At 62.2% G+C, this 26,775-nt stretch overlaps 1 protein-coding gene across 1 annotated transcript in view; it reads right to left on the reverse strand.

Annotated features, from left to right (window-relative positions):
• ARL15 (ARF like GTPase 15) overlaps positions 1-26,775 on the reverse strand; it is a 200,075-nt gene that overhangs the window by 126,227 nt on the left and 47,073 nt on the right. The window contains exons 2-3 of the mRNA XM_079785332.1: positions 5,847-5,991; positions 518-577 (exon numbers count right to left, since the gene is read on the reverse strand). Of these exons, the coding sequence (XP_079641458.1) occupies positions 518-577; positions 5,847-5,991 (205 nt within the window). The remainder of the gene's footprint in view (positions 1-517; positions 578-5,846; positions 5,992-26,775) is intronic.

Here is a 26,775-nt window from a genome sequence, read left to right on the forward strand (position 1 = left end):
ATATGCATACTAGAGGCCCGATGCACGAATTCATGCACTGGTGGGGTCCCTTGGCCTGGCCTGCGGGGATCGGGCCAAAACCAACCCGGTGCATGGATTCGTGCACCGGCGGGGTCCCTCAGCCTGGCCTGCAGGGATCGGGCTGAAACCAGCAGTCCGACATCCCCCAAGGGGTCCTGGATTGTGAGAGGGTGCAGGCCAAGGGACCCCACCAGTGCACGAATCCGTGCACCGGGCCTCTAGTTTTTTTAATAAGTAAAATGAAAGAGTGCAGTTTCTGAAATGGCTCTCACGGTACAGTTCTTCAATTCATACAAAGGGAAACAACGTTTATATTACCTAGAACTCAGGACAGCCGTTCAGACACACATAAAGAGGAGGAAATGCATTCTCAAGGGCAAAGGCAAAAGGATTCACCTCTCAGCATAACAAATCGCTAGGTTTTAACGACAGGGATCACGTTAATGCCAAGTGAGGGAAGTTGGAGGGAGGCACAGAAAGACGTAAAATGCTATACCTCCGAGTTCCTTGACATTCAAGACGGCATTCTGGAAGGGCACTGCCTTTATACTAAAACCTAAAACCAGAAAACAAACATAAAACAAGAATTAGCGACAACTTCTTAGAATGCACCAGATGCTCACACCCTCTTTTTTTGTCAGATTAAGTTATTCTTCTTAGCTCATATTTACACTAGAAACACAATTTCTAAGATACACCGATAATCTGATATTATCTGCTACTGTTTTTCAAAACATAGCTGTGTGTTACAGCAAAATACAACCCTTTTCTTCAAAATATCATCGTATTTTTAATATATAATGTCACTTGGAAATGTTATTAATTATGAGGAAGACATTTGGAAATATAGAGAAACTTCAAAGAAAATATTAAATCTACTGGGACCTTGGCATCGAACTAATTCCTAAAATTTCTCTCACGTGTAACTCAGCAACCCTAGAGATTAGGGTGTCAAAGGTATAGCCTTCTTATATTAGAATTTCAGAGTATTTATGCTAGTGTTCTTTTAAGGATGTGGTTAATGTCATACATATATTTTTCTTAAAAGTAGAATCAATTATGTATACAAGACAATTATTTTATAATGCATGTAATAAATGACTTCTGTCATTTAATATATATTCAGAGTGTGGTTTTAGGATGAACTACATATTTAGGACCTAGCTATCATCATTTAAATCAATTCAGTTATAATATATGTAACATATGTGCACATATTTATACACTGACATACACACATGTGAATAAGTGTACACACAAACACTTCTGAAAGGACCCACACGGAGCCGGATTCTGGGAGAACTGGGGTATCTGAATTATAACCAGGACAAGATGCTTCCATCTCACTTGAATTTCTCATCATATACAAGTCCCCCTTTTCCAATAAACAGCCCCACTAATTTTTGAAAGTTAACGGACTCCAATTTCCTGAGCACCAATCCATTTAAGATTTCAAGCATTATTTAACACTAGAGGCCCAGTGCACAAAATTCGTGCACTCGGCAGGGGGGATCCCTCAGCCCAGCCTGCGCCTTCTCACAGTCCGGGAGCCCTCGGGGGATGTCCGACTGGCGGCTTAGGCCTAAGCCGCCAGTCGGACATCCTTAGTGCTGCTGCGGAGGAGGGAGAGGCTCCCGCCACCACCGCTGCACTCAGCAGCGTGAGCCCGGCTTCTGGCTGAGCAGTGGTCCCCCTGCTCCTGCATGGTGTCTGCCCCCTGGTGGTCAGTGTATATCACAGCGACCAGTCGTTCTGCTGGTCATTCTGCCGTTCAGTCTATTTGCATATTAGCCTTTTATAATATAGGACTAGAGGCCTGGTGCATGAATTTGTGCACGGGGGGGGGGGGGGAGGGAGGGTGTTCCCCTCAGCCCAGCCTGTACCCTCTCCAATCCGGAACATCCCTCTCACAATCCTGGACTGCTGGCTCCTAACCGCTCACCTGCCTGCCTGCCTGATCACCCCTAACTGCCCGCCCCCCTGCTGGCCTGGTCACCTCTCACTGCCCCCCTTGCTGGCCTGGTTGTCCCTAAATGCCCCCCCTCCCCCTGCCACCTGGTCACCCCATACAGCCTGCTGTTTGGTCATTTAGTCGTCCCTCACTGCCCCCCCTGCCGGCCTGGTCGCCCCACGCAGCCTGCTGTTTGGTCGTCTGGTCGTTTAGGTCATCACAGCCCTGTGTTGGCAGGGTTAAAGAGAGTGAAAGGTTACATCCCACGTTCCCAGCAGGGCAGTCGGGAGGCGACGACCTCAAGTGGGCGGTGCTTCCTGGGAGGGTGAGGCCAGCAAGGGGGTGAACAGTCGGAGGGACGCAGAGGTCCAGCCCCCGATACGTGCTGGCGGGAGCTGAGCGCTGGACGCACCGTAGCTCTGGCTCCGCGGCTAACGCCCAGGTTCACACGCGGCTGTTTGACGCACTGACTTGGAGCAACTGACTGACCCCCCTGCGCCTCCGTCTCCGCATCTGCACCCGAGAGTGGACGGCCCTCGGAGCTACAGGTATGTGTGTTTGAATGAGCAAACCTGAAGATCCAGAAACCAGGGGTCAGCAAGTGGCTCGTGGATGCCCTCACCCAAGCCCACGCGTGGCCTCGACGCAGGCAGCTCAGGACAGCGGCGGGACAACCAGACCCACCGTCGCCGCCATCCGGCCAACGCTGGGCGAGGGCTTCCGCCACCACGCCGGCAGGCCCCCCGCGGCCTCCTCCCGTGCCGCCGGCAGCTCTGCGGTGTGGGACGAGGGGCCGGTGAAATCCTTCTACGATTTCAACGTCACGGACGGAAACCCGCTCCGCGTGCAGATACCCGCGTCTCCCGCTCTAACTCCTCTCGTGTGGCCGCCACGCGTGCCCTGCACACGCACGTCACAGGGATGCCTCACCGAGTGTTTATGGGATCCTCCTCTCTTTCCAGCGACCGTTTTCCTTTTTAACTGAATGACATGCTGCTCGACAACATTTCGGGTGCAGAGCCTGCTCCCCAAAAAGATGTTCTCCATCCTTTCCCATTCCCAGTGTGACTGCTCTTTGTGTCCTGTCACATCCGTCTATCATCTGAAGCCGGCACCGTCCCTGCCTCCGGGTTTAAAAAAGCAGCTCTTTCTGTCACCATGGGTTCGCAAGGCCGTGTGCCCACGAAGGCCCGAGCGGCAGCCGGGGAACGCGCCGGCCAGGGCTCCCTTCCGCTTCCAGACCCACGTGCGAGCTGCCCGATGCCCCTCCCTCCACCGCCAGGGCCTGCGCTCCGGAGGGGTCTGGGCTCTCTGCGTTCTGACGATTTAAGTGCCTTTTTTCAACGACGTCAGAGGTACATGATGGCTGAAGGTAACGGCCCAGTGAAGTTTAGGTTCCCTTTCCTCTGAAGAAAAAGCAGGCGTTCTCGCCCCGCCGAAACGGGACGGGCCGTGTTTCCGTTTTAAGAAACCAGGTCTGAAGGTAGATTCTCTTTCCAACTGGTGCACTCCGGACAAATGTCCATCCTGACCGGCGTGGGACCATCCAGACATCGTGGAGGAATGATCTCCAAGAGGAGAACGCCACACCACCCGGCCGTGCTGACAAGGCACGCTGTTGCTTTTATGTTCTTTTACAGTTTTCTATTCGAAACTAGTCTTGCATGCTCTCATCTGAACAATACACGTCAGTTTAATGTTCCTCTACGGACGACTGGAACGGTTATAGATTGGGGAACATATTCCATCGAGGTTCCACATTTTCATTAACAAACTCCCGTGGGGCGGGACGTTGAAATCACTTCAAAGTTCCTGTTACATGACACGTTGCGGAGGATCACCTCGTGCCCATGGCTTTTTGAAATCTCACGCTCAAAATAAACTCTCAGGGGCCCTGCTGCTACGTCAGAAAACGAGAATGCTTCGCTCACCTTTGGCTTCCATGAGTAACTGCTTTCCCAGGAAAGGGGCAGGGACGCCATGACCAACGCCACCACCACGAGCGCGTGGCCACCACCACCGCCCTACCCGCGCTGCACGGGGTCACAGAGAAACAAACCTGGTAAATCTACGTCTAAAACGAACATGTTCTTGTTTATTCTCTAGTAAAGTTGAGCTGTGGGTCAAGTTAAACCTTTCCCGTTTATTTGCCACTGATTCTTCCTGTGAGTTGTCTTTTTGTGACTTGGCTTATTGATCAGTTAGATCCTAGACACCGTGTACACGTGTGACTGAATGCCCAGCGGGCGCCCGCACACGCGTGAGGACGTATTTCTCAGCCGCGTGTCTGCGGTTTATCCGGGAACTCTGAGCTGTGTGCCGCTCAGCTCCCGCCTTCTCCTTCCTGATTATCCTCCCCAGGCCCCGGCAGCGCTCCTCCCTCCTCCGCACGGAACGCTCCCCGCGTGGCTTCCCGACACCCTGCGCCCCCTCCGGGCTGCCTTCCCTGCCGCGGGGCGTGGTCACGCACCTCCTCTGTGCTTCAGTCACACATGCCGGCTGTGGACACGGCAAGAACCTGGGACTGAGCTGGAGCACGCCGGCGACGCCGACTGGACACCAGCGCTGACGGGCTGTGGTGGGGCCACCGACGGCTGACATCGGCCGGCGGGGTCCTGCTCGGCGGCCACCTCCACCTCCACCCTCTCTGCCATCACAGATGTTTCTCCAGCCTCCAGCCCGCCTGCCGCAGCCGCAACATACACAGAGCCAGCCAACAAGCACCCACCTCCCTTCTCCCCTGTCCCCACTCACGCCGCCTCTTCCCTCGGTCCAGCCACAGAATGAACGGGTGTGTCCTTCAAGGAACCGGTCCGGGGGGGAAGGCTGCTCCACTTTATGTATACGCTGAGCGGCCAGGTTATTCTGGCCACCCCCTCAGTGCTTCGTGGGGCCACCTTTTGCCTTCAATACTGCGGCGATTCTTCTTGGCATGGACTCCACGAGATGCTGAAAGGTGATGCGAGGAATCTGACACCATGCCTGATGAATAGCCCTGTCTGGTTCTGTGAGATTGGATGGTTGTGGAACCAGCTGCCTGATGGCTCTTCGTCCCACAAATGCTCAATTGGATTGAGATCTGGTGATGTGGGGGCCACCTAAGCAAGGTAAAGTCTCCCTCATGTTCTTGAAGCCACTCCTGCACAATACGAGCACCGTGGCATGGCGCATTGTCTTGTTGGAAGAAGCCATCTCCATTGGGATACGCCATCAACATGATAGGATGAACTTGATCAGCAACGATACTTAGGTATGTTGTGCTACTCAGACGTTGTTCCAGACGAATTAAAGGGCCCAGATCATGCCAGGAAAACATGCCCCAAACCATAACACTGCCCCCACCAGCTTGAAGGGTGGTACTCATGCATGTGGGTGCATGCTTTCATGCTGTTTCCGCGAAATTCTCACTCTGCCATCTGCGTGATGCAACTGGAAATGTGATTCATCGGACCACATGACCTTTTTCCAATGCTCGACTGTCCAATCCTTGTGTTCCTGTGCGAATTGGAGACGTTTTATCTTGGTAACTGCAGACAGCAAAGGTGTTCGAACAGGCCTTCGGCTTCCATATCCCATACGATGCAGGGTACGGCTAATTGGCCTACAAATATCAGGTGCTCATAAGAATCTGGCCACTCAGTGTATATTTTATTCATTTCAGAGAGGGAGAGAGAGGGAGAGAGAAACATCAGTGATGTGAGAGAATCATGGATCGGCTGCCTCCTGCACGCCCCCTACTGGGGATCGGAGCTCACAACCTGGGCATGTGCCCTTGACCAGAATTGAACCTGGGACCCATCAGTCCGCAGGCAGCCGCCCACGGGGCTGCCGTCGGGGCGGTGGGGGGGGGGGGGGGGGGGGGAGGGGCACTCACCGGTGGTGGACACGACGTGCTCGGGGCTCTCGCTGCAGAGCCGGGACAGCAGGCTGGTCTTGCCGGAGCCCGTGAGGCCTATGCAGACGAGGTCATACTCGGGGCGCGCGGGCGGGGGTCCCTTGCAGCACAGCGCTCGGAAACACTGCGGAGGAAGCGGCAGCTCGTTAGGCGGGCGTGGACGTTAGACGGGGCGAGGGGAGGGGACTCCAGAGCGGACACGCGAGGACAGCACCGAACCACAGACCAGTTTCCGCCCCAGCAGCCACACAGACGCGCCGTCCGCTCCCTCCCGAGCGGCAGGTGCGCCGAGGGGCGCGGCCCCACCACTGGGCCCCCCAGGACCGCACCCTGCACCTGCCCGCGAGGACGTCCGGCAGAGCCAGTCGGGGAGACGCCGGGCGCCGGCCTGGCCTCTGACCCCAGTGTCTCCAGGTCCAACAGCGGCTGTGCGTGTTCCTGCTTACGGACGGTGAAGACACACGATCCATGTGCATATATGTGTTGCGGGTGCATGCATGCCCTGTGTGTGAGATGTGTGTGCATGCATGTTGGTGTATGTGTGTATGCATGTGTGTATGATGTATGCATTCCCCCAAAGAGCACCCTTGCGGCGGGGACAGGGGTTTCATGCTCAGCCGCAGAGACAGGGCCCGGATCCGCCGAGGGGCAGCCTCTGAGACCGAAGGGGAGGGGCTGAGCCGAGCCGCCAGGCCCACGTGGCCCCAGCCTGCCCGTGGCCATCCCCCGCCGGCGCCGCTCACGCCCTGGTCTTAAAAGTCAGCGCACGTGTCTGGCCATTCGAGTTAAAGAGACCCGAACCCGAGACCCTCACCCATTCCTAGCGGCCCAGAACGTCAGGGCCTCTCATCCTGGGACCAGGTCCAGGGGGTGAGTGTGGGGTTTTTGTTCTCTTTTTAACTAAGAACCTCAGAAAGGAAGCTCAGTGGAAAGTCACCGTCTTTATTTTTAAGATGTAATTCTCTCGTCTGCCGAAGCGGAATATCTGATTTTTAAACAGCAACTTTCACGATGACAGAATCATCCAGTAAAACCGGCAGGGAGTCCCCAGGCGTGACCGCCCGTGCTGAGCGCCACGCTCGCCCGCGTCTTCACGAGCACCCGGACCCGGGCTCCCGCGGCTCCGTCGCGGGCCTCGCGCTCTCCTTCTCCAACGAGCAGAGACCAACACAGCCGCGAGCGACCGAGACATTAGCACGCTTCTCACTGCACCTCCCACGTCCACGGCCTGAGCGACGCCCTGAGCAGAAAGCAATGTCAGCACAGTTCCTGGTCCTTAACCGGGGCCTTCCCGCGTCTGTGCACTGAGCCGGAACGCGGCCCTTTAGAGGGGGCCCAGAGACCTCGGAGGCGTCCGTGTCACCTGACCCCGCAGGTCCCTGCTCTCTGCGCGGCGCCGTGGGCTCTGGGCGGGGAGCCTGGTCTCAGCCGAGAGGAAACAAGCTCGTCCAACTGAAGGGGCCCCCCTGGCCTCTCCCTGGCGGGCCCGCTGCGCGGCGTGGGAGACAGCAGAGCGCCCGCTCACTTAAACTCCGGGCTCCGGAGGAACGGCGCTCGGTCCACGGTCCCGCACATCCAGCGGCCACCGGGTCCTGGCACCCTGCCGGCGGCCTCGGCCCCTCCCGCCCCTCCCGCCGAGGGCCTCGCTCGGCCACTGCCTCCGGGGGACCGGTCTGTCTGCTCCCCGTGCCCTCGGCGGCTCTCACCGACTCCAACCACCTCCCAAATGCCCACAGGACCGTCCACCACCCGTCCAGGCCCCCCCTGCCGGGGGGTCTTCCCGCGGCCCAGGCCGTCCGGGTGAAGCCGGCTCCTCATCCGGGCAGACACCCTCTGTAAGGCCGGCCTTTCCCGCACCCCCGGCCTCCCAGGCTGGCCCGGGGGCCACGAGACAACGCCTGAACCTCGGGAAAGCACCTCAACAGCCTCGGGCGCATAAAACGTAACTCGTGACAGTTGTTATGATTTTCCCACCAGACCCGTGGCCCCACGCCCACGCGTGTGCCGTTCCCGACAGACCGTCTCTCCCTCGTGCCACGCCATCAGAGGGGCCGGGCCTCTGACTGCACCTGTCCACCTCCCCTGCCGGCTCCCCACCGCCCCTCAGAATTCAGCGCAACGACCACTGCTCCCGGGAAGACGTCCCGTGCCCTCCGTCTGACTCGGATGGCCTTCGTCGGGCGCCCCTGGCACCTGCCCGGTCCACGGTCCCGACGCTCACCATCTGCCCCGTGCCGCTGTCCTCCCCCGGGCCGGGCACCTGACCCGACAGGACGCCTCACCCGACGGTGGGACCTGCTCTCTGACAGGCCCCTCCACGCGAAGGGATGGCTGCCCCGCGGTCGGGCACGGCCTTCATGGCATGCAAGGCGGGAAGAGCCTGAAACCGAGCCGACTGCCCCCTGGAGAGGTCGCTTCGCCCCAAGCTTCCTGGTCGAGAAAGCTCAGCTCAGCGCGGAGGAGTGTCGGGGTGTGGACGAGACGCTGTCTCCCGGGAGCTCGGACACCGCTCAGTGAGTAGATGTGAGCACATCACGAACCTTATTACCATATCACCAGCTTCTTCACTGAGGAAGGGTCCCTGCCCGAAGGCCGGGCTCAGTGGTTGGGCGTCGATCTATGCACCAGGAGGTCAGGGTTCGATTCCCGGACAGGGCACGTGCCCAGGTTGTGAGCTCCATCCCCAGTGGGGGGCATGCAGGAGGCAGCAGATCAATGCTGATGTTTCTCTCTCATCAATGTTTCTATCTCTCTCTTCCTCTCCTTTCCTCTCTCTCTCTTTAAAAAAAAAAAAAAATCAATAAAAAACATTTTTTAAAAAATAAAGTGTTGCCAAAACCAGTTTGGCTCAGTGGATAGAGCGTCAGCCTGCGGACTGAAAGGTCCCAGGTTCAATTCCGGTCGAGGGCATGTACCTTGGTTGCGGGCACATCCCCAATAGGGGGTGTGCGGGAGGCAGCTGACCGATGTTTCTAGCTCTCTGTCCCTCTCCCTTCCTCTCTGTAAAAAATCAATAAAATATATTAAAAATAAATAAATAAAATAAAAAAATAAATAAAGTGTTTTCCTAAAGGAAACTGATCTTTGTGATTCTCCTCAAGCAGACAGTGAGAGGTGACCCGGGCGTGGCTTTATCTCACTGCCTGCGCGCCACGGGCTGAGATGGCGCACCGGCTGCCCCTGCGCTGAGGGCCCGTGTCGTCCCTCCAGGGCGATAACGAGAACGGCTAACGGGCCGGTGGCGCCGAGAGGAGAAACCGCTTTTCGCACGATGGGTCCTCCACCGCGACCCCAGGCCCTCTGACAGGGCGCCCCGCGATGGCTGAGCAGCCAGACAAAGCCGCACGTGCACCCCAAGTCCCGGGCTCTCCCTGCTGACAGAGCGGACAAGGACACATGTGCAGGGTGCGCCCAGAGCCGGGGCCAGAGCCCCCCGGGACACGCTAGCGCACCCCACACATCGCACACGTGCCAGACGGAGCCCCACGGCCGAGCCTGTCCTCGGCGGCGAGGAGAGGCAGAGCGGGCGGCTGGGCCGGAGCCACCACTGTGCCGTGCGGGCAGCTGCCAGCCAGGCCTGCTCCCCACTCCCGGGCTGCTCCCCGCTCCCCAGGCCTGCTCCCCGCTCCCGGGCTGCTCCCTGCTCCCCAGGCCTGCTCCCCGCTCCTGGGCTGCTCCCCACTCCAGGCCTGCTCCCCGCTCCCCAGGCCTGCTCCCCGCTCCCGGGCTGCTCCCTGCTCCCCAGGCCTGCTCCCCGCTCCCGGGCTGCTCCCCGCTCCCGGGCCTGCTCCCCGCTCCCGGGCTGCTCCCCGCTCCCGGGCTGCTCCCCGCTCCCGGGCCTGCTCCCCGCTCCCGGGCTGCTCCCCGCTCCCGGGCTGCTCCCCGCTCCCGGGCCTGCTCCCCGCTCCCCAGGCCTGCTCCCCGCTCCCGGGCCTGCTCCCCGCTCCCGGGCCTGCTCCCCACTCCCGGGCTGCTCCCCGCTCCCCAGGCCTGCTCCCCGCTCCCCAGGCTGCTCCCCGCTCCCCAGGCCTGCTCCCTGCTCCCGGGCTGCTCCCCGATCCCCAGGCCTGCTCCCCGCTCCTGGGCTGCTCCCCGCTCCCGGGCTGCGGCTCATCAAAGACGCACCTTCCCCCAGAGCGAAGGCCGCGCACAGACGCACGGCTCTCCTCGGGGCCCTCTGAGGCGCCGACTGATCCTGTCGGCTCCTGACACGCCTCGGAAATAAAATACCAGCCAACACCATCTTCCATTCCCTCCGAAGGTCAAAGGGCACATGGATCTACCTGGTGCTATAAATGCATTTCCTGTGGGCTTGATTTTATTCCCAGGATTCACGCAGGCCCAGGGCTTAGACTGTGCTCCGAGACATGCACAGAGACAGTGCAGGCACCTGAACACACTGGGGGCCGGGGGGAGGCCCAGGGCCTGACACTGAACTGTCCTCGCAATGAGCTCGTTGATGTTAACCAGGAAGGAGAGCGGGGAAGCCTGACCTTGTGGGCTTGGTCCCCGGGAGCTCAGCCTCACACCGCATTGCTGCTCCAGGGCTTAGCACCCCCCTCCAGTGCTGGATTGTTGGGGGGCAGATGCACAGAAGTCCTGGGGCGCAGCGAGGGGCCTGCTGTCAGTCTAGCCGGGGACAGGGGTGGGCTGGGGGTGGGCTGGGGGCAGGCCAGCAGAAGCCGGGGAATATGGGAAAGTTAACTGTTAGTCTGAAGAACCTCCAGGTTAAAATCCCAGACAGCCGGCCGGTGTGGCTTACCGCTGAGCTTACCGCTGAGCTTACCGGCTGAGCTTACCGCTGAGCTTACCGGCTGAGCTTACCGCTGAGCTTACCGGCTGAGCTTACCGCTGAGCTTACCGCTGAGCTTACCGCTGAGCTTACCGGCTGAGCTTACCGCTGAGCTTACCGGCTGAGCTTACCGCTGAGCTTACCGGCTCAGGTCCAAGGCTCTCTTCTGTTTGTGGCGAAGGAGCCCACATTTCCTCCACCCGCAGGCAGCCCGCCCGGCACGGCCACCGCAAACGGCACCGGCTCCAGGCCCTCTGCTCACAGCGGGGCTTCAACCCCGGCAAGCCCGTCCCTCTCCCTGACCGCCTACGGACTCCGCCACGGAGACCGCCTCGCCGGCGACACGGGTCAGCGTGTGGCCACGGGGCGTGTGCAGCGTGGTCCCTGAGAAAGAATGGGGCGGGGCCGGCGGGCGAGGCCCTTCCCGAGGATCCCTAGCATCGCAGCTCCCCGCTCTCATGGGAACATGTTCCGGACAACCTCCCCGTCAGGAAGGCCTGAGCACACGGGGTCCGTTCCAGGAAGTGGCACCTCGGGGTGACCTCCATGTTCCACGTCACACACACAGCTCCCCTCCGGCTCAGTCACGCCGACGGAGGCTGGAAAGGACCTGAGTCACGGGAGCCTGTTTGTGGCCGCGGACCAGCGCCTCCGGCCGCTCGGCACGCGGACCGCTCCCCAGGCCGGTCTGGCTGTGAGTCGGTGAGGAGGCCGCAGGGGCCCACCGTGGACGGAGGAACACCAGATGGGGCTTCGGTTCCACCCACCACGTCACCGTCACTCCATCTGGAAAGACCTGTTTATTCCGCGATCATCACCGGCTTCGGGGTACAGGGGCGTCTGCCCGCCGAGCCCCGGTGCCGGGCCGCCGGGCCGCTGCTCTGAGGCGCTTGTTGGCCGAAGAAAGCACTCCCTCTCCCGGGGAGTTTGTTTGTTTTTAGGCGACGGTTCGGTGAAACCCGAACATCTAGAAGCTGCCCGAACAACCGCGGAACGGCGAGTGGGGACGGCTCTGCTACAAGCCCTAGGCCGCCTCCGTTTGGAGAATTAAATCGAGGTCTGTGTTTGTCAAGAGGCAACCAAACCACAACATGTGTTCCTGTGATAATGACACGCATGACAGCGAGGGAGACAAGGCAAACCCGACAGACTCAGTTCCCGTTCGCAGCCATGAGCCCGGACGACGGAAACGGAGTCACAGAGGAGGGCGGTGGACACCAGGCGCCCCCTCGACGGCTGCACCCGCTGCACGGATTCCCACGGCGCCCTGCAGGTCCCCCCCTCCCCCCCCCCCCCCCCCCCGTTCCGGGAAAGGGGCGCGCTGGCTGGCCTCGCCGCCTGCAGGGGCCGTCCGGTCAGAAAAGCGAGAGAAGGCTCTGAACCAGGGACCGTCATTTAGGCCCACCTTCCGACACGGCAGGAGAAAGAGGGTTTTATTTTACTTCATCGTGTTCCCTGTGGGGATGTTGTTTTTACTGAGGTGGATGCTGTCTGGGATGTCGGGAGATTCTGAGAAACAGATCTCTGGGTTTTTTCTTCCTAAGAGAAGCTCCTTTCGTTTTTAAAACCATTCTCGTTGCTATTGAATGGATTGGGTGACACCGTTAATGAGATTGCATGGGTTCCAACGTGCGGTTCTGTGACGCGTCATCTGTACATGGTGCCGTGTGTCCACCACCCAGCCAGGTCTCCCTCCCTCACCATTCACCCCCCTCACCCTCCCCTCCCCTCCCCTCCCCTCTCCTGCCCCGTACGTTTACTCTTGAGAAAGAAACCAGCAGACCAAAGCGGAGCCGAGCACGCGGAGGGCGGGGGCAGTGCCCGCCGCCCCGAGAGGCTCCGGAGTCCACGGCAGCCGGGGTCCCTCCCAAAGGGGGAGAAGCTGGGGCTACGCACGGAGGAGCAGTTCGGAGCCCCTGAGAGAAGGGCTTGGGGTCCTAGCCCCTTCCTCCGCTCCCCACCGTCCAGCTGCCCGGCCTGCTGGGGGCTGTCCACGCCCCGGGCGGGCGGGCACCGCACTGCACTGCGGTCGCCGGGCCCACGTTCCGGGCCCCCGTGTGCGGAAAGAGGAACTAAATACTGCAGCGCATGACACAATAGTCACATCTGTTTCCCTTACAACCTTCTTACAGAATTATGGATGCACGCCTGTGTTTTATAGCATAAATAGTGCCGTGTTACCGTTTTAAAAGAACAATTTCGAAGTCTTCTTGGTTGGAAGCACTTTCACTGGCGAGAACTGTTCACCTCCGGCCACGTGTCCATGCCTGCGGCGGCCGGACCCGCGGCGTCAGAGGCTGATGGTGAGGCCGGGTGCTGTCAACCTTCTCCCAGCCTTTCACACCGGCGGCCTCTCCTATTCCCATCCGTGGCTGTGTTTTAATTTTTGTTGTTGTTAATCTTCACCAGAGGATGTTTTTCCCCCATTGATTTTTAGAGAGAGTGGGCTGGGGGGGGGGGGGGGGAGAGAGCAAGAGAGAGAGAGAGAGAGAGAGAGAGAGAGAGCATCGATGTGAGAGAAACACATCAACCCGTTGCCTCCTGCACATGCCTCAACCCGAGCTGGGGTCAGGCCTGAAACCGGGTACATGCCTTTGACCGGGAATCGAACCTGGACCCTTCGGCCCTCGGGCCGACACGCTAACCACTGAGACACTGGCCAGGGCTTCTCTCCATCTTTTGTTTATTCATAACCTACCTTCCCCTCAAAGAAGCGAAGCAGCTATCTTTTCCTTACATTACAATTTTCTCTTAAAAACAGAAAGGCACAGTGAGCGAGCGTACTTTCCAGAATAGCTAAGAGCTCTTTGAAAAGGGAAGGAAGGGAGTGAGTGGTAAAAAGAAGACCATTTGTTCGTTGTCTCAATATTCAGCTTGAACACAGCAGCGTTTCTATCCCTTTACGCCCCCTGCGCACCAGGAGGCCGGCGAGGCGAGCCAAGGAGGCAGAGTCCGGAAGCCTCCCCGCGCACCCCCCCCCCCCCCGTCCCCCCCGTCCCCGGGGGGCGCTCGCGGAAAAGCAGGGGCGTCGGAAGGCACCCACTCCCCAACGGGCCAGCTCCCGCGGCACGGCACTGTCATCACACCCCAATCCGGGGGACACTGTCTCCCATGAGCGACAACGGCTCAGGCGAGGCCGGCCAGGACGAAGCCACGCGGCGGGCACACGGCAGAGCCCGTGTCTCCCACCGCGCCGGGTCCTGGCACAGGGCTGCCTCCCATCACCCCGCGTTCCCGCGGCCAGAGGGCCCCCGGCGGCGGGGCACCCAGCGAAGGGGGCGGCCACAGGGACCCCTCTGCTTGTCCCTCCCGGCGGCGTCCTCTGCACCCAGAAACGAAACGTGCTTTCCTGGCGCCCGACGCGTTGGTCCAAGGGAGACTGAGGCAGAGAGCAGCCGGCGGGGAAATGCCCACATCAGCTCCTGGCTGCGGGGATTTAACGGGAGTCGGGAATCGGGACGAGCGCGTGGTCCTCGGGCCCGACTCGGATGGAGCATGCGCTCCGTGCCTCGGTTTCCCCAGCTGGAAGAGAGGCTGCCCAATGAGACGCTCTGTCAGGCCCAACGTTCTCCGGCTCCAAGGCCCTGCGCCTCCTCTGGGTACGCTGTCCGGTCGGGCGGAGCCCACAGCCGCAGGGTGCGGGGTGTCCCCCGAACCAGAGGCGCCCGGCTCCCCACAGAGCCCCGCCCGGGAGACTAGCACGGCGCTAAGACACTGCACGCCGCCCGACCCCCCCCCCCCCCCCCCACGCTCTCTGCGAAAACACACGTGCGAGGAGGGTAGTTAACTTTTTAAAACACCATAAACGTGTCTTGTAAAAATTATACTGTTTCTTACAACAAACTTAAAATAGTTCTCGAGTCAAGACGGCAACTGCTGTAGCTGGACGACTAAGTTGGGGTGCTCCCCGCCACCCCGCCGCGATCCCGAGGAAGCGGCGAAGGCGAGGAGGCGGGGACACACTGCCTGTGAGCGGCAACGTGCGTGTCCTCCTGGGACACCTGCTGGTTCTGCGCCCACATCCCGGCTCGGCAAACTCTCTTCCCGAGTGGGTCCGAGTCCATGGAAAAGAGACCCCCCCCCCGCCCCCCCGCTCCGTGAACGCTCTGACGGCAAAGAAATCCGAGCAGGAAACTGAGTCCAGTCCAGCGCATGTCAGTCAACACTTAGGCTCCAGCAGGGGCAAAACGGAAAACCCACGGGTTTATTATACTGTAAAGAATGTAATTGGTCCATGTTTAATTTAATTAGCTGAGCACAAATCACATCATTTTTTGTTACAACTGGTAAAATACACCTACCGCTAAATCTGGACACATACGGGTCGGGGGGGGGGGGCGGGGGAGCAGACTCGGTTCATAGTTCATTCTGGCATTATCATTTAGTAATTGTTGTGTTATTTTCCAGGCAACAACCCCTGTGCACGAGCGAGGAGCCTTTAAAAGGGCCCCAGCCCGGCCGTGTGGCTCAGTGGTTGAGCATCGACCTACGAACTAGGAGGTCAGGGTTCGATTCCAGTCAGGGCACAGGCCCGGGTTGTGGGCTCGCTCCCCAGTGTGGGGCGTGCAGGAGGCAGCCGATCCGTGATTCTCTCTCATTGTTGATGTTTCTCTCTCCCCCTCTCCCTTCCTCTCTGCAGTCAACAAAAACATTAAAAAAAATAAAAGGGGCCCAAAGAAGAGGCTATTTAAGGATTACTGTTCTGGCCAGAGCACAGGCGCTTAGAGGCGGCGGGAAGGGGGAGGGGCGGCAGGGAGGGCAGCAGGCGGAGATGCAGGGGCTGCGGGGTGGCAGGAGGCACTAGGTCCAATGTGCCTGTCATAGAGCTTCACTCAGTGACAGCCACCCCTGCATGTGCCCGTCCGGGTGTGCCCGTCCGGGTGTGCCCGTCCCCGGGTGTGCCCGTCCGGGTGTGCCCGTCCCGGGTGTGCCCGTCCCCGGGTGTGCCCGTCCCTGGGTGTGCCCGTCCCGGGTGTGCCCGTCCCCGGGTGTGCCCGTCCGGGTGTGCCCGTCCCTGGGTGTGCCCGTCCCCGGGTGTGCCCGTCCGGGTGTGCCCGTCCCTGGGTGTGCCTGTCCTGGGTGTGCCCGTCCCGGGTGTGCCCGTCCAGGTGTGCCCGTCCCCGGGTGTTCCCGTCCGGGTGTGCCCGTCCCCGGGTGTGCCCGTCCTGGGTGTGCCCATCCCGGGTGTGCCCGTCCCCGGGTGTGCCCGTCCTGGGTGTGCCCGTCCCCGGGTGTGCCCGTCCCCGGGTGTGCCCGTCCGGGTGTGCCCGTCCCCGGGTGTGCCCGTCCCCGGGTGTTCCCGTCCGGGTGTGCCCGTCCCCGGGTGTTCCCGTCCGGGTGTGCCCGTCCCCGGGTGTGCCCGTCCGGGTGTGCCCGTCCCCGGGTGTGCCCGTCCCCGGGTGTTCCCGTCCGGGTGTGCCCGTCCCCGGGTGTTCCCGTCCGGGTGTGCCCGTCCCGGGTGTGCCCGTCCAGGTGTGCCCGTCCCCGGGTGTTCCCGTCCGGGTGTGCCCGTCCCCGGGTGTGCCCGTCCTGGGTGTGCCCATCCCGGGTGTGCCCGTCCCCGGGTGTGCCCGTCCTGGGTGTGCCCGTCCCCGGGTGTGCCCGTCCCCGGGTGTTCCCGTCCGGGTGTGCCCGTCCCCGGGTGTTCCCGTCCGGGTGTGCCCGTCCCCGGGTGTGCCCGTCCGGGTGTGCCCGTCCCCGGGTGTGCCCGTCCCGGGTGTGCCCGTCCCCGGGTGTGCCCGTCCCGGGTGTGCCCGTCCTGGGTGTGCCCGTCCCCGTGTGTGCCCGTCCTGGGTGTGCCCGTCCCGGGTGTGCCCGTCCCCAGGTGTGCCCGTCCGGGTGTGCCCGTCCCGGGTGTGCCCGTCCCTGGTGTGCCCGTCCGGGTGTGCCCGTCCTGGGTGTGCCCGTCCCGGGTGTGCCCGTCCCTGGGTGTGCCCGTCCTGGGTGTGCCCGTCCCCGTGTGTGCCAGTCCTGGGTGTGCTCGTCCCGGGTGTGCCCGTCCCCGTGTGTGCCCGTCCTGGGTGTGCCCGTCCCGGGTGTGCCCGTCCTGGGTGTGCCCATCCCCGGGTGTGCCCGTCCTGGGTGTGCCCGTCCCGGGTGTGCCCGTCCCGGGTGTGCCTGTCCCGGGTGTGCCCGTCCCGGGTGTGCCCGTCCCCGGGTGTGCCCGTCCCCGGGTGTGCCCGTCCCGGGTGTGCCCGTCCGGGTGTGCCCGTCCCGGGTGTGCCCGTCCCCAGGTGTGCCCGTCCGGGTGTGCCCGTCCCGGGTGTGCCCGTCCCCGTGTGTGCCCGTCCGGGTGTGCCCGTCCCCGTGTGTGCCCGTCCCTGGTGTGCCCGTCCGGGTGTGCCCGTCCCCAGGTGTGCCCGTCCGGGTGTGCCCGTCCGGGTGTGCCCGTCCCCGGGTGTGCCCGTCCCGGGTGTGCCCGTCCCCGGGTGTGCCCGTCCCCGTGTGTGCCCGTCCCTGGTGTGCCCGTCCTGGGTGTGCCCGTCCGGGTGTGCCCGTCCCCAGGTGTGCCCGTCCGGGTGTGCCCGTCCAGGTGTGCCCGTCCCCGTGTGTGCCCGTCCCGGGTGTGCCCGTCCCCGTGTGTGCCCGTCCCGGGTGTGCCCGTCCCGGGTGTGCCCGTCCTGGGTGTGCCCGTCCGGGTGTGCCCGTCCCCGTGTGTGCCCGTCCCTTGGTGTGCCCGTCCCTGGTGTGCCCGTCCCGGGTGTGCCCGTCCGGGTGTGCCCGTCCCCGTGTGTGCCCGTCCCTGGGTGTGCCCGTCCCTGGTGTGCCCGTCCCCAGGTGTGCCCGTCCGGGTGTGCCCGTCCGGGTGTGCCCGTCCCGGGTGTGCCCGTCCCCGTGTGTGCCCGTCCGGGTGTGCCCGTCCCCGTGTGTGCCCGTCCCTGGGTGTGCCCGTCCCTGGTGTGCCCATCCGGGTGTGCCCGTCCTGGGTGTGCCCGTCCCGGGTGTGCCCGTCCCCGTGTGTGCCCGTCCCTGGGTGTGCCCGTCCCTGGTGTGCCCGTCCGGGTGTGCCCGTCCTGGGTGTGCCCGTCCCCGGGTGTGCCCGTCCCCGTGTGTGCCCGTCCGGGTGTGCCCGTCCCCATGTGTGCCCGTCCGGGTGTGCCCGTCCCCGTGTGTGCCCGTCCCTGGGTGTGCCCGTCCGGGTGTGCCCGTCCTGGGTGTGCCCGTCCCTGGGTGTGCCCGTCCCTGGTGTGCCCGTCCGGGTGTGCCCGTCCTGGGTGTGCCCGTCCCGGGTGTGCCCGTCCCCGTGTGTGCCCGTCCCTGGGTGTGCCCGTCCCTGGGTGTGCCCGTCCCTGGTGTGCCCGTCCGGGTGTGCCCGTCCCGGGTGTGCCCGTCCCTGGTGTGCCCGTCCGGGTGTGCCCGTCCCGGGTGTGCCCGTCCCGGGTGTGCCCGTCCCTGGGTGTGCCCGTCCCTGGTGTGCCCGTCCGGGTGTGCCCGTCCTGGGTGTGCCCGTCCCGGGTGTGCCCGTCCCTGGTGTGCCCGTCCTGGGTGTGCCCGTCCCGGGTGTGCCCGTCCCCGTGTGTGCCCGTCCCTGGGTGTGCCCGTCCCCGGTGTGCCCGTCCGGGTGTGCCCATCTGGGTGTGCCCGTCCCCGGGTGTGCCCGTCCCCGGTGTGCCCGTCCCGGGTGTGCCCGTCTGGGTGTGCCCGTCCCCGGGTGTGCCCGTCCCCGGGTGTGCCCGTCCCCGTGTGTGCCCGTCTGGGTGTGCCCGTCCCCGGGTGTGCCCGTCCTGGGTGTGCCCATCCTGGGTGTGCCCGTCCCGGGTGTGCCCGCCCCCGGGTGTGCCCGTCCTGCGTGTGCCCGTCCTGGGTGTGCCCATCCCGGTGTGCCCGTCCTGGGTGTGCCCGTCCAGGTGAGGCCACAGGAGCAGGAAGATGGCCAGTGAGGGACCGTCCCGGGACTCTGCCCGCAGTGGCCCAGGAGAGCTCTCCACGCTGACACACCCAGGGGGCCCAGGGGGTCCCCAATGCCCTCCCTCTGCTGCCTCCTCGGCCACTGACGTCGGGGCCCCCCAGCGGGCCGCCTCACCGCCCTCCCCAGGGAGCAGCTGCAGGGCGCCTCGCTGTCCTGCGTGGCCAGCCCCCCGCAGAGGGCTCCACAGGGCCGAGTGCGAACAGCCTGCCAGACCCACTCGGGCCGAGGACGCCCTGTGGGCGCCGCCTCCGTCCGGCTCCGAAGGGCAGGGACTGGGAAAGCGGGGCTGGGGTCAGGCTATTTATTTACTTATTCTGCGTCCTCCCGCCCCCTCCACCTGCCCCCTCCATGCAGGCAGGCCTGCCGGCCGCAGAGGAGCTGACCCCGAGGGGCAGGAGGCAGATCAAAGGCGAGGAAACACAGCCCAGGGCGCGGCCCCCCGCTGGCAGAGGTCACCCCGGCCCGGGCAGATCGCCTCACCCCGGGGGCCACATGAAAGGCGTGGCTCTCCTCCGGGCACAGGGAGCCGCCGCCCTCCTCTCCTGCCTGCGCGGGGTGGGGGCCTCCCTGATCAATGGCTCCCGGCAGCCGCCCCTAACGCCTTTCTCTCCTCCTTTTCATCCGGAAGCAGCCCATTCAGCCCCGGTCCGTCTTCGGCTCTTTTTCTAGCTGAGCGATCGGAGCGAGGTGCGGGGAAGACAGACACTCGGCGCGTAAATCTCCGCGCCCTGACGGCCCGGCGGGCCATTACCATAAATCTGACAAACGCTAATTTGATGGGTGGCGGTATCTGTCTGCCGCGCGCAGTCTAGACAGGCTATTGAGGCCCGGAGCGCGGCTGTCTGCTCGGGGAGGCCATCTGGATGCGGCGGGAGCGCCCGCGCCTTTCAGGGGATCAAAGCGCATGCTAATGCGCCCGCAGTCACACACACAAACGCCGGGCACCAGGCGGCCGGCTCTGCTCGAGAGGAAGCCCCAGGCCCTGCACGTAGCCCGGCGCAGGGAGGGGAGGGGGACAGGGCGAACTGCTCAGGCTGGGCCTGCAGGGCAGGGGGCCCCGTGGCACCGGGAAGGCTCCTGCCGCACGGGGCAGGGTGCCGTGGGGTGACCTTGGCCATCACCTGTCCCAGCCGGGCGGGGCGGGGACGGGGAGCCTGCGGGCACAGGAGGGGCGGGGAGGGAGGCCCCGGTGCCGCAGACCCAGCAGCAGGGAGGTGGCCAGGGCACCAGACTGGGACCACCTTTCTCCCTCCCGCGCGGGGCTGCGATCGCGGGGGGCCCTAACCTTTGAGTGCGTCACGCGGCAGAGCAGCGCTGTGCGCACACGAACAAGGCCCCTCTCGGCCCGCCCGGCGGCCGGGGAGGCAGGGAGGAGGGCGCCTGTGCGAGTCCAGGGAGATCCCGACTCCCCGGACCCAGCAGCCCAGGAACAGGGTCCGGGAAGTCACGCTGACAGCGAGTCCCCGTCCACACGCTGCCCCTTCCGGCCCGGGAGCGGCCCCCGCCTGCTCAGCGGCTGAGCATCGACCGGTGAACCGGGGGTCGGTTCCCCTCGGGTCAGGGCACAGGCCCGGGCTGCGGACTGGATTCTCAGTGAGGGGCGATTCTCTGTCATCCCTGATGTTTCTCTCTCTCCCTCCCTCTCCCTTCCTCTCTGAAATCAATAAGAATATTTTAAAAAACCAAAACCCGGACGCTACGCCTGTGAAACGTTATCAGCAGGGACGGCAAACCCCCTGGGGCCGCGCTCAGCCCACACCAGAGACTGGGGTCCGGGGAGACGAGCCTTCCCACACAGGCCGCCCCCACGGCCTCCCCCAAACCCCCACCGGTGAGCTTCTGCGGGAAACCTGGATTTATTGGCGTCTCAGCCGGTCTCCGGTGGGAGGACATCATAAAGCCCGCTGATGGACGTGTCAGTATACACTCATCTGTTTGCCGCGACAGGAAATATGTTCTGTCGCAGCCGTGTCACCAGTTCCCACCGACACAGCTCACCTTACAGGGATGCACAGCCGTTTCTACGTGTGTGTTGTCTGTGAGTGTACGCGCACACGCACATCAATGGGCCTTTAAAATGCACTCATCACGACACGGGGTGACAACGGTCAGAAAGCCTGTCGAGAACCCACGCTCGCCCTGGAGCTCCAGCGGCCACAGGCTGGGGGTCTGCCGTGAACCCCAAGTTGCTGTGGTCCAGGGGCTGCTGGTGGGTCCCCACGGCTGAGCATAAAACAGCTGGAACAGAGCCTTCTACCCAGATGGTGTCTCTCTCTCCACTCTACCTGCTAACGCTTTAAAAGTAAGAGAGAATAAATCATTACTGTCCAGTTTTTAAAGTGCCTGGAAGTTAAAAAACAAAAAAACAGATTAACTGTAAATTCAACCACTCAACACAAGATACAATTGCAAGTTGAAGATAAGAGGATGTGCCCGGCTGGTGTGGCTCAGTGGTTGAGCATCGACCTGAACCAGAAGGTCACAGTTCGATTCCCGGTCAGGGCCCATGCCCAGATTGCGGGTTCGATCCCCAGTGTGGGGCGTGCAGGAGGCAGCTGATCCATAATTCTCTCTCATCATTGATGTTTCTATCTCTCTCTCCCTCCTCTTCTGAAATCAATAAAATATATATTTTTTTTCTTTTTTAATGAGAAAAATGAAAGGTAAAAGTTAAGCCATTGTTTTCTTAAAATTCAGTTCAATTTGAAGACTTCTCCGGAACTAGTTCCTAAAAGAAAATATATTTTTCTTCTCAAATGGAATATTAGTAACATAGTGTTTTTTTCTTTGAAAAGGGGGGAAATTACTAATTTCGCCCTCTCAAAGTATAACAAATCTCCCACGGAAATATCTTAAAATAAGAAAAGTGCAGGCACTGTGTTAACCGCCAGTCGACGGCACAGGCCTCCGTTCTAAACGGTGAGCGCCCGCTGTTACTTCGGGGTGAGTGTAAGGCGAGCTGGCGATCACAGCCTAACCCGGTCGCAGGGAACAGGGGTGCAGCCCAAGCTTCCGGACCGCATGTTCGCGTAGGGAAACTGCAAAAACCTAACGTGAGCAGGACCGACGCTTCCCCGCGGCCGGCCTCACCCCGGACTCCCAGATCCATCGCCCTGCAGGGCCGTCCCCGTCCGCGTCTACAGAGTGAGTCAGGACACGCCGCGTCCCAGCCAGACTGACAGGGCTGCACCGCCAGGCGCACGCCGGGCCCGCGGGGACCAAAAGGAAAACGCACCCCAGCGGGCTCGGTGATCGCCCTGACGATGCGCTCTTACCCCGGCGAAATAAAGGGGGGTGTGTGGGGGGGGGACCGAAACAAATACGGGAAACATTGTAACTGTCTTGCTCGCCATCTCATACATTCCCATAAACCGTTTTTACAAATGGGATTAAAAGCCCGCATGCTGGACCCACCAACCTACAACTGAAAGCCATGTCCGGCAGCCATGGCTTTCTTTCAGGCCGCGGTATAATTCCGTAAGTTTAAGGGGGGCGGGGATCCCCCAAACATTGCTGAATGCAGCTAATCCAGCATTTTCACCATCAGGCTGGGGATGGGGGGGTGGGGAGGCAGGCTTGGCAGGGACTACAATGCTGCCGTGGAACAGCACTGCCATCTACTGGCGGCTGCGGGGCAGTGCCCGCAACGTCCCGGCCGCTCCTTCCCTAGAGCTGGCCCCTCACTGTCCTGGGGCGGCCGGGGAGAAATCAGAAAAGCCAGATCATCACAGTTTTCCCTGAGCCTTTAAAAAGGCAGGATCTGGCCCTGGCCGGTGTGGCTCAGAACAGAGCGTCGGACTGCAGACCAAAGGGTCCCGGGTTCGATTCCGGTCCAGGGCACATGCCTAGGTTGCAGGATGCTCCCGGGCCCGGGCCCTGGTCAGGGCGCGTGCGGGAGGCGACCAATGGATGTGTTTCTCTCACATCGATGTCTCTCTCTGTCTTTCCCTCTCTCCCACTCTTTGTAAAGCTCAATGGAAAAATGTCCTGGGGGGGAATTAACAAAATAAATAAAAAGACAGTATCTTCTCTTTTTGCTTCCAATGTGTGAAGAGGAGGAATTTTTTGTTTGGCTTTTTGACCTTTTAAAACATGCTGACCAGAGGATGCGCGAGTAACTGATGGGCGGCGAGGAGATGGACGTGCCCGGGTCTGGGGAAGGACGGCTCCTGCTCCTTCCTCCCCGCCACCACGCCGCACGCCTCTCCTATCCCGCACGCAGAGAGCGGGTCCCTCACCGCGTCGGCCAGCCCGGTGCCAGGTCCCCGACAATCAGGAAAACCGCAGGATCCCGAGGAATCCCTTTGTCTGAGTCCCCTGGGACCGGCTGGTTGGGGACGCCTGCTGTGACACAGATCCCCTCCGGGAGGCAGCGCGGTGCACGGGCATCCTGGGTGCGCCTGATCCGCCTCAAAGCCCACGCCTCTCGGACAGGACTCACACGGCAGCCCCGGAACAAAGGGCCTTCCCACACCTCTCCCAACGCCAAGAGGACAGCCGGACGCTCACACAGTGCCACCGACCGTGCGTCACCTAAAAACGGTGTCGCGTGGGAAATCGACAACCGGAGACTTTTTGGTGGAGGTGGTGGTGGAGGTGGAGGTGGTGGTGGAGGTGGAGGTGGTGGTGGAGGTGGAGGTGGAGGTGGAGGTGGAGGTGGTGGAGGTGGAGGTGGTGGTGGAGGTGGAGATGGAGGTGGTGGAGGTGGAGGTGATGGAGGTGGAGGTGGAGGTGGAGGTGGAGGTGAAGGTGGAGGTGGTGGAGGTGGAGGTGGAGGTGGAGGTGGAGGTGGAGGTGGTGGAGGTGGAGGTGGAGGTGGTGGAGGTGGAGGTGGAGGTGGAGGTGGAGGTGGAGGTGGAGGTGGAGGTGGAGGTGGTGGAGGTGGTGGTGGAGGTGGTGGAGGTGGAGGTGGAGGTGGAGGTGGAGGTGGTGGAGGTGGAGGTGGTGGTGGAGGTGGAGGTGGTGGAGGTGGAGGTGGAGGTGGAGGTGGAGGTGGAGGTGGAGGTGGAGGTGGTGGAGGTGGAGGTGGAGGTGAAGGTGGAGGTGGAGGTGGTGGAGGTGGAGGTGGAGGTGGAGGTGGTGGAGGTGGTGGAGGTGGTGGAGGTGGAGGTGGTGGAGGTGGTGGTGGTGGAGGTGGTGGAGGTGGTGGAGGTGGAGGTGGAGGTGGAGGTGGAGGTGGAGGTGGAGGTGGTGGTGGTGGAGGTGGAGGTGGAGGTGGAGGTGGAGGTGGAGGTGGAGGTGGAGGTGGAGGTGGAGGTGGTGGAGGTGGAGGTGGAGGTGGAGGTGGAGGTGGTGGTGGTGGAGGTGGAGGTGGAGGTGGAGGTGGAGGTGGAGGTGGAGGTGGAGGTGGAGGTGGAGGTGGTGGTGGAGGTGGAGGTGGAGGTGGTGGAGGTGGAGGTGGAGGTGGAGGTGGAGGTGGAGGTGGAGGTGGAGGTGGAGGTGGAGGTGGAGGTGGTGGAGGTGGAGGTGGAGGTGGTGGTGGAGGTGGAGGTGGAGGTGGTGGAGGTGGAGGTGGAGGTGGAGGTGGAGGTGGAGGTGGAGGTGGTGGTGGAGGAGGTGGAGGTGGAGGTGGTGACGCTAATCCTCACCCGAGGATGTTTTCCATGGATTTGAGGGAGAGTGGAAGAGAGAGGGAAAGACAGAGAGAAACATGGATGTGTGAGAAACACATCGGTTGGTTGCCTCCCCGACCAGGGCCCGGACCAGGGAGCCCACAACCAAGGCATGTGCCCTTGACCGGAATCAAACCCGGACCCTTCAGTCCGCAGGCCGACGCTCTATCTGCTGAGCCACACCGGCCAGGGCAGTCGGAGACTTCTCGAAGTCACCTCGGACCCAGGACACAGGACGCCCCTTCCATGCCGACTGCTAAATATGTCGTCACGGGCGGGGACTTGCATGTTTTAGAGCAGAACTGCTAGTGCTTCACCCCCCCCCCTTTTCTTTAAACACAGTCATCTGAAAACACAGGTTATAGACACAAAACATGCAAATGACAGATTTTTAAAAGGGTTCGGCCCCCACTCACACAGCCCTTTTCGGCCACATAATTGCAGACAGCGAAGAACCGCAAAGCACACGGCCAGCCAGACACCAGAGACCACTGATTAGCGAGGGCGCTCCTGCGATGGAAGGAGGGTGGCCCTGGGGCGTGACTGCCGTCCACCCGGAGGAGGCGTCACTCAGCGACACGACAGCGCGGCTGACTGCGCTCCGCGGAAGGCGGGAGTTAGTCACCACTGCCTTGCAGGGCTGCGGGGAGAGCAGAGTCGGGGCCGGGGAGGACTCCATCGCCTCAAATCTCAGATTCTGTGCTCGTCTCGGTGGGGACAGGGCGGGAGCGGCCAGCAGCACGAGCCGGGCCGGGAAGGCCTAAAACCTGCCCGTTCCCAGAACCGGGGCCAGGAGCCGGGACCGCCAGCGCCGACAGAGGAGGAGGGCAGCGTTGATTAAACTCCACGGACTTGCCTAAGTCTGGGTCTTGCTTTTAAACCAGCACCGCCTGCATCAGACCAGTTAACTGAACAAAAAGGCACGGCACAAAAAGAAGGGGGTAGGGGAGGAAGGGGGGAAGCAAAGGCATGCAAAAAGGAAGGAGAAAAAGAATGGTAACAGCGACGACTCATAGTTCATCCCGGGGGTTTTAATAACTTCCAAAAATCGCATTGGAAATATTAGGGCCCGAAAAATGCGTTTTCTTTCAAAGCCCTGAGTGCCACCAGCAAAACCAGCACCCACACCCAGGCAGCCTGCACCTCTACGTCTGCCCGGCGGGGAGAGGCCCTCGCCAGGATCTGGGGGGAACGACCACCTTCCTCATTGTTTTGCATAAAAACCACGATGGTTCATGATCTTAAAAGTATGGGGAGAACACACTCCTATAACCGATTATCAGAACAAAAACACACCGTCACCGTTCGGTGGGCCCTGGCCGCCATGCGAGCCTTCCACAGCCCGCAGCTGCTGTACTCAAGGCGCCGGTCACACCGCGCCGAGGCCACGGCCCCGCAGCCCACGGCCCGCAGCCCACGGCCCCGCAGCCCACGGCCCCGCAGCCCACGGCCCGCAGCCGGCTACCTGCTCCGGGAGTAGACGCGGCGGCGGCCGATGTGGGCAGATGTGGGAAAGCGTGGGCTACAGAGGGCAAGATCGGCTTAGAGGCGGCCCGGCGGCCGAGCACGGTTCCCCTCGCCGCCTCCTCTGCCTCGTCAGCGTGGAAGCGGGAGCGACAGAGGAGCTTCTCAGGGACACACGCTGCGAGGCAGAGGCCGCGGGTCACCGAAGGGGAACCGGATACGGACTCGCGTCCCCGAGCGCATGGCCGTCCCTGAGGTTCCTGTTTGACAGGCTTCATCGCCTTGACGGGTCCCGGCGCGCCGTCAGCTAGGAGCGGCCTCGAGGTCAACTTCCTCCCGGCGTGGCGTTTCCATGCAGCGATCGGCACCTTCACCCCACCCACCCCACCCCCAACTGCAAGGCGCAGGGGAGGGCTCGGCCGGCGAGAGCCTGCTAGCCCGTGTTCGGGTGCTGGGTGATGAAACGGGTGCGGTCTGTAACCACCCGAAGAGGAAGCCGGGTGACTTCTCTGAAATTAGCGATGGCCCAGACTAGAGCACGGTAAGGATCGGGGCATCGCCCTCCGTGTGATCCTGGGCTTCGTTCTGGGGGCTCGCTAGTACGCCGCGGGCTGCCTGAGACGCCGCTCGGGGACCCAGGCTCGGGCTGCAGGCTCGGACGAGGCCCAGACGTCCCAGGAGGGAAAGCAGGCCGCGGCTTTTATTTCTCCTTTTTCTCCTTGATTCCGAGGAGAATTCCAGAATGTAGGGCAGCGTAAAGCACTCCCCCCCGCCTCCCCCAGGTCTGACATGTTCCTCCTGCCGAACGCCGGCTCTCTTCCCCCACTCGGCCCGCCCGCTGAGGAGCCCGCTCCACCTGTGCCCTCCGCGGCCCCGCGGGGCACCCGGGGCCTCGGCTCAGGACGCTCAGCCTGAGCGTGCACTGCAGCTCCGAGGGCAGAGACGGCAGGAAGGAAGGGAGCCGCTCGGCGAGAGCTTTGCTCTAACGGGTTTACACAGGGGCCGCCCCGGGCAGGCGCCCAGGCACACGGTCCGAGCCCAGCCCGAGGGGCTGCCGACTTGTCATTTTAAACGAAACCCAAATCGTCCGGGCCAGGCCACGAGTCCTCGTCCTCCTCCCGCAGGGACCTC

The sequence above is a fragment of the Cnephaeus nilssonii genome, assembly GCF_951640355.1.
Source record: "Cnephaeus nilssonii genome assembly, chromosome: 2".
NCBI classification, from domain to species: domain Eukaryota; kingdom Metazoa; phylum Chordata; class Mammalia; order Chiroptera; family Vespertilionidae; genus Cnephaeus; species Cnephaeus nilssonii.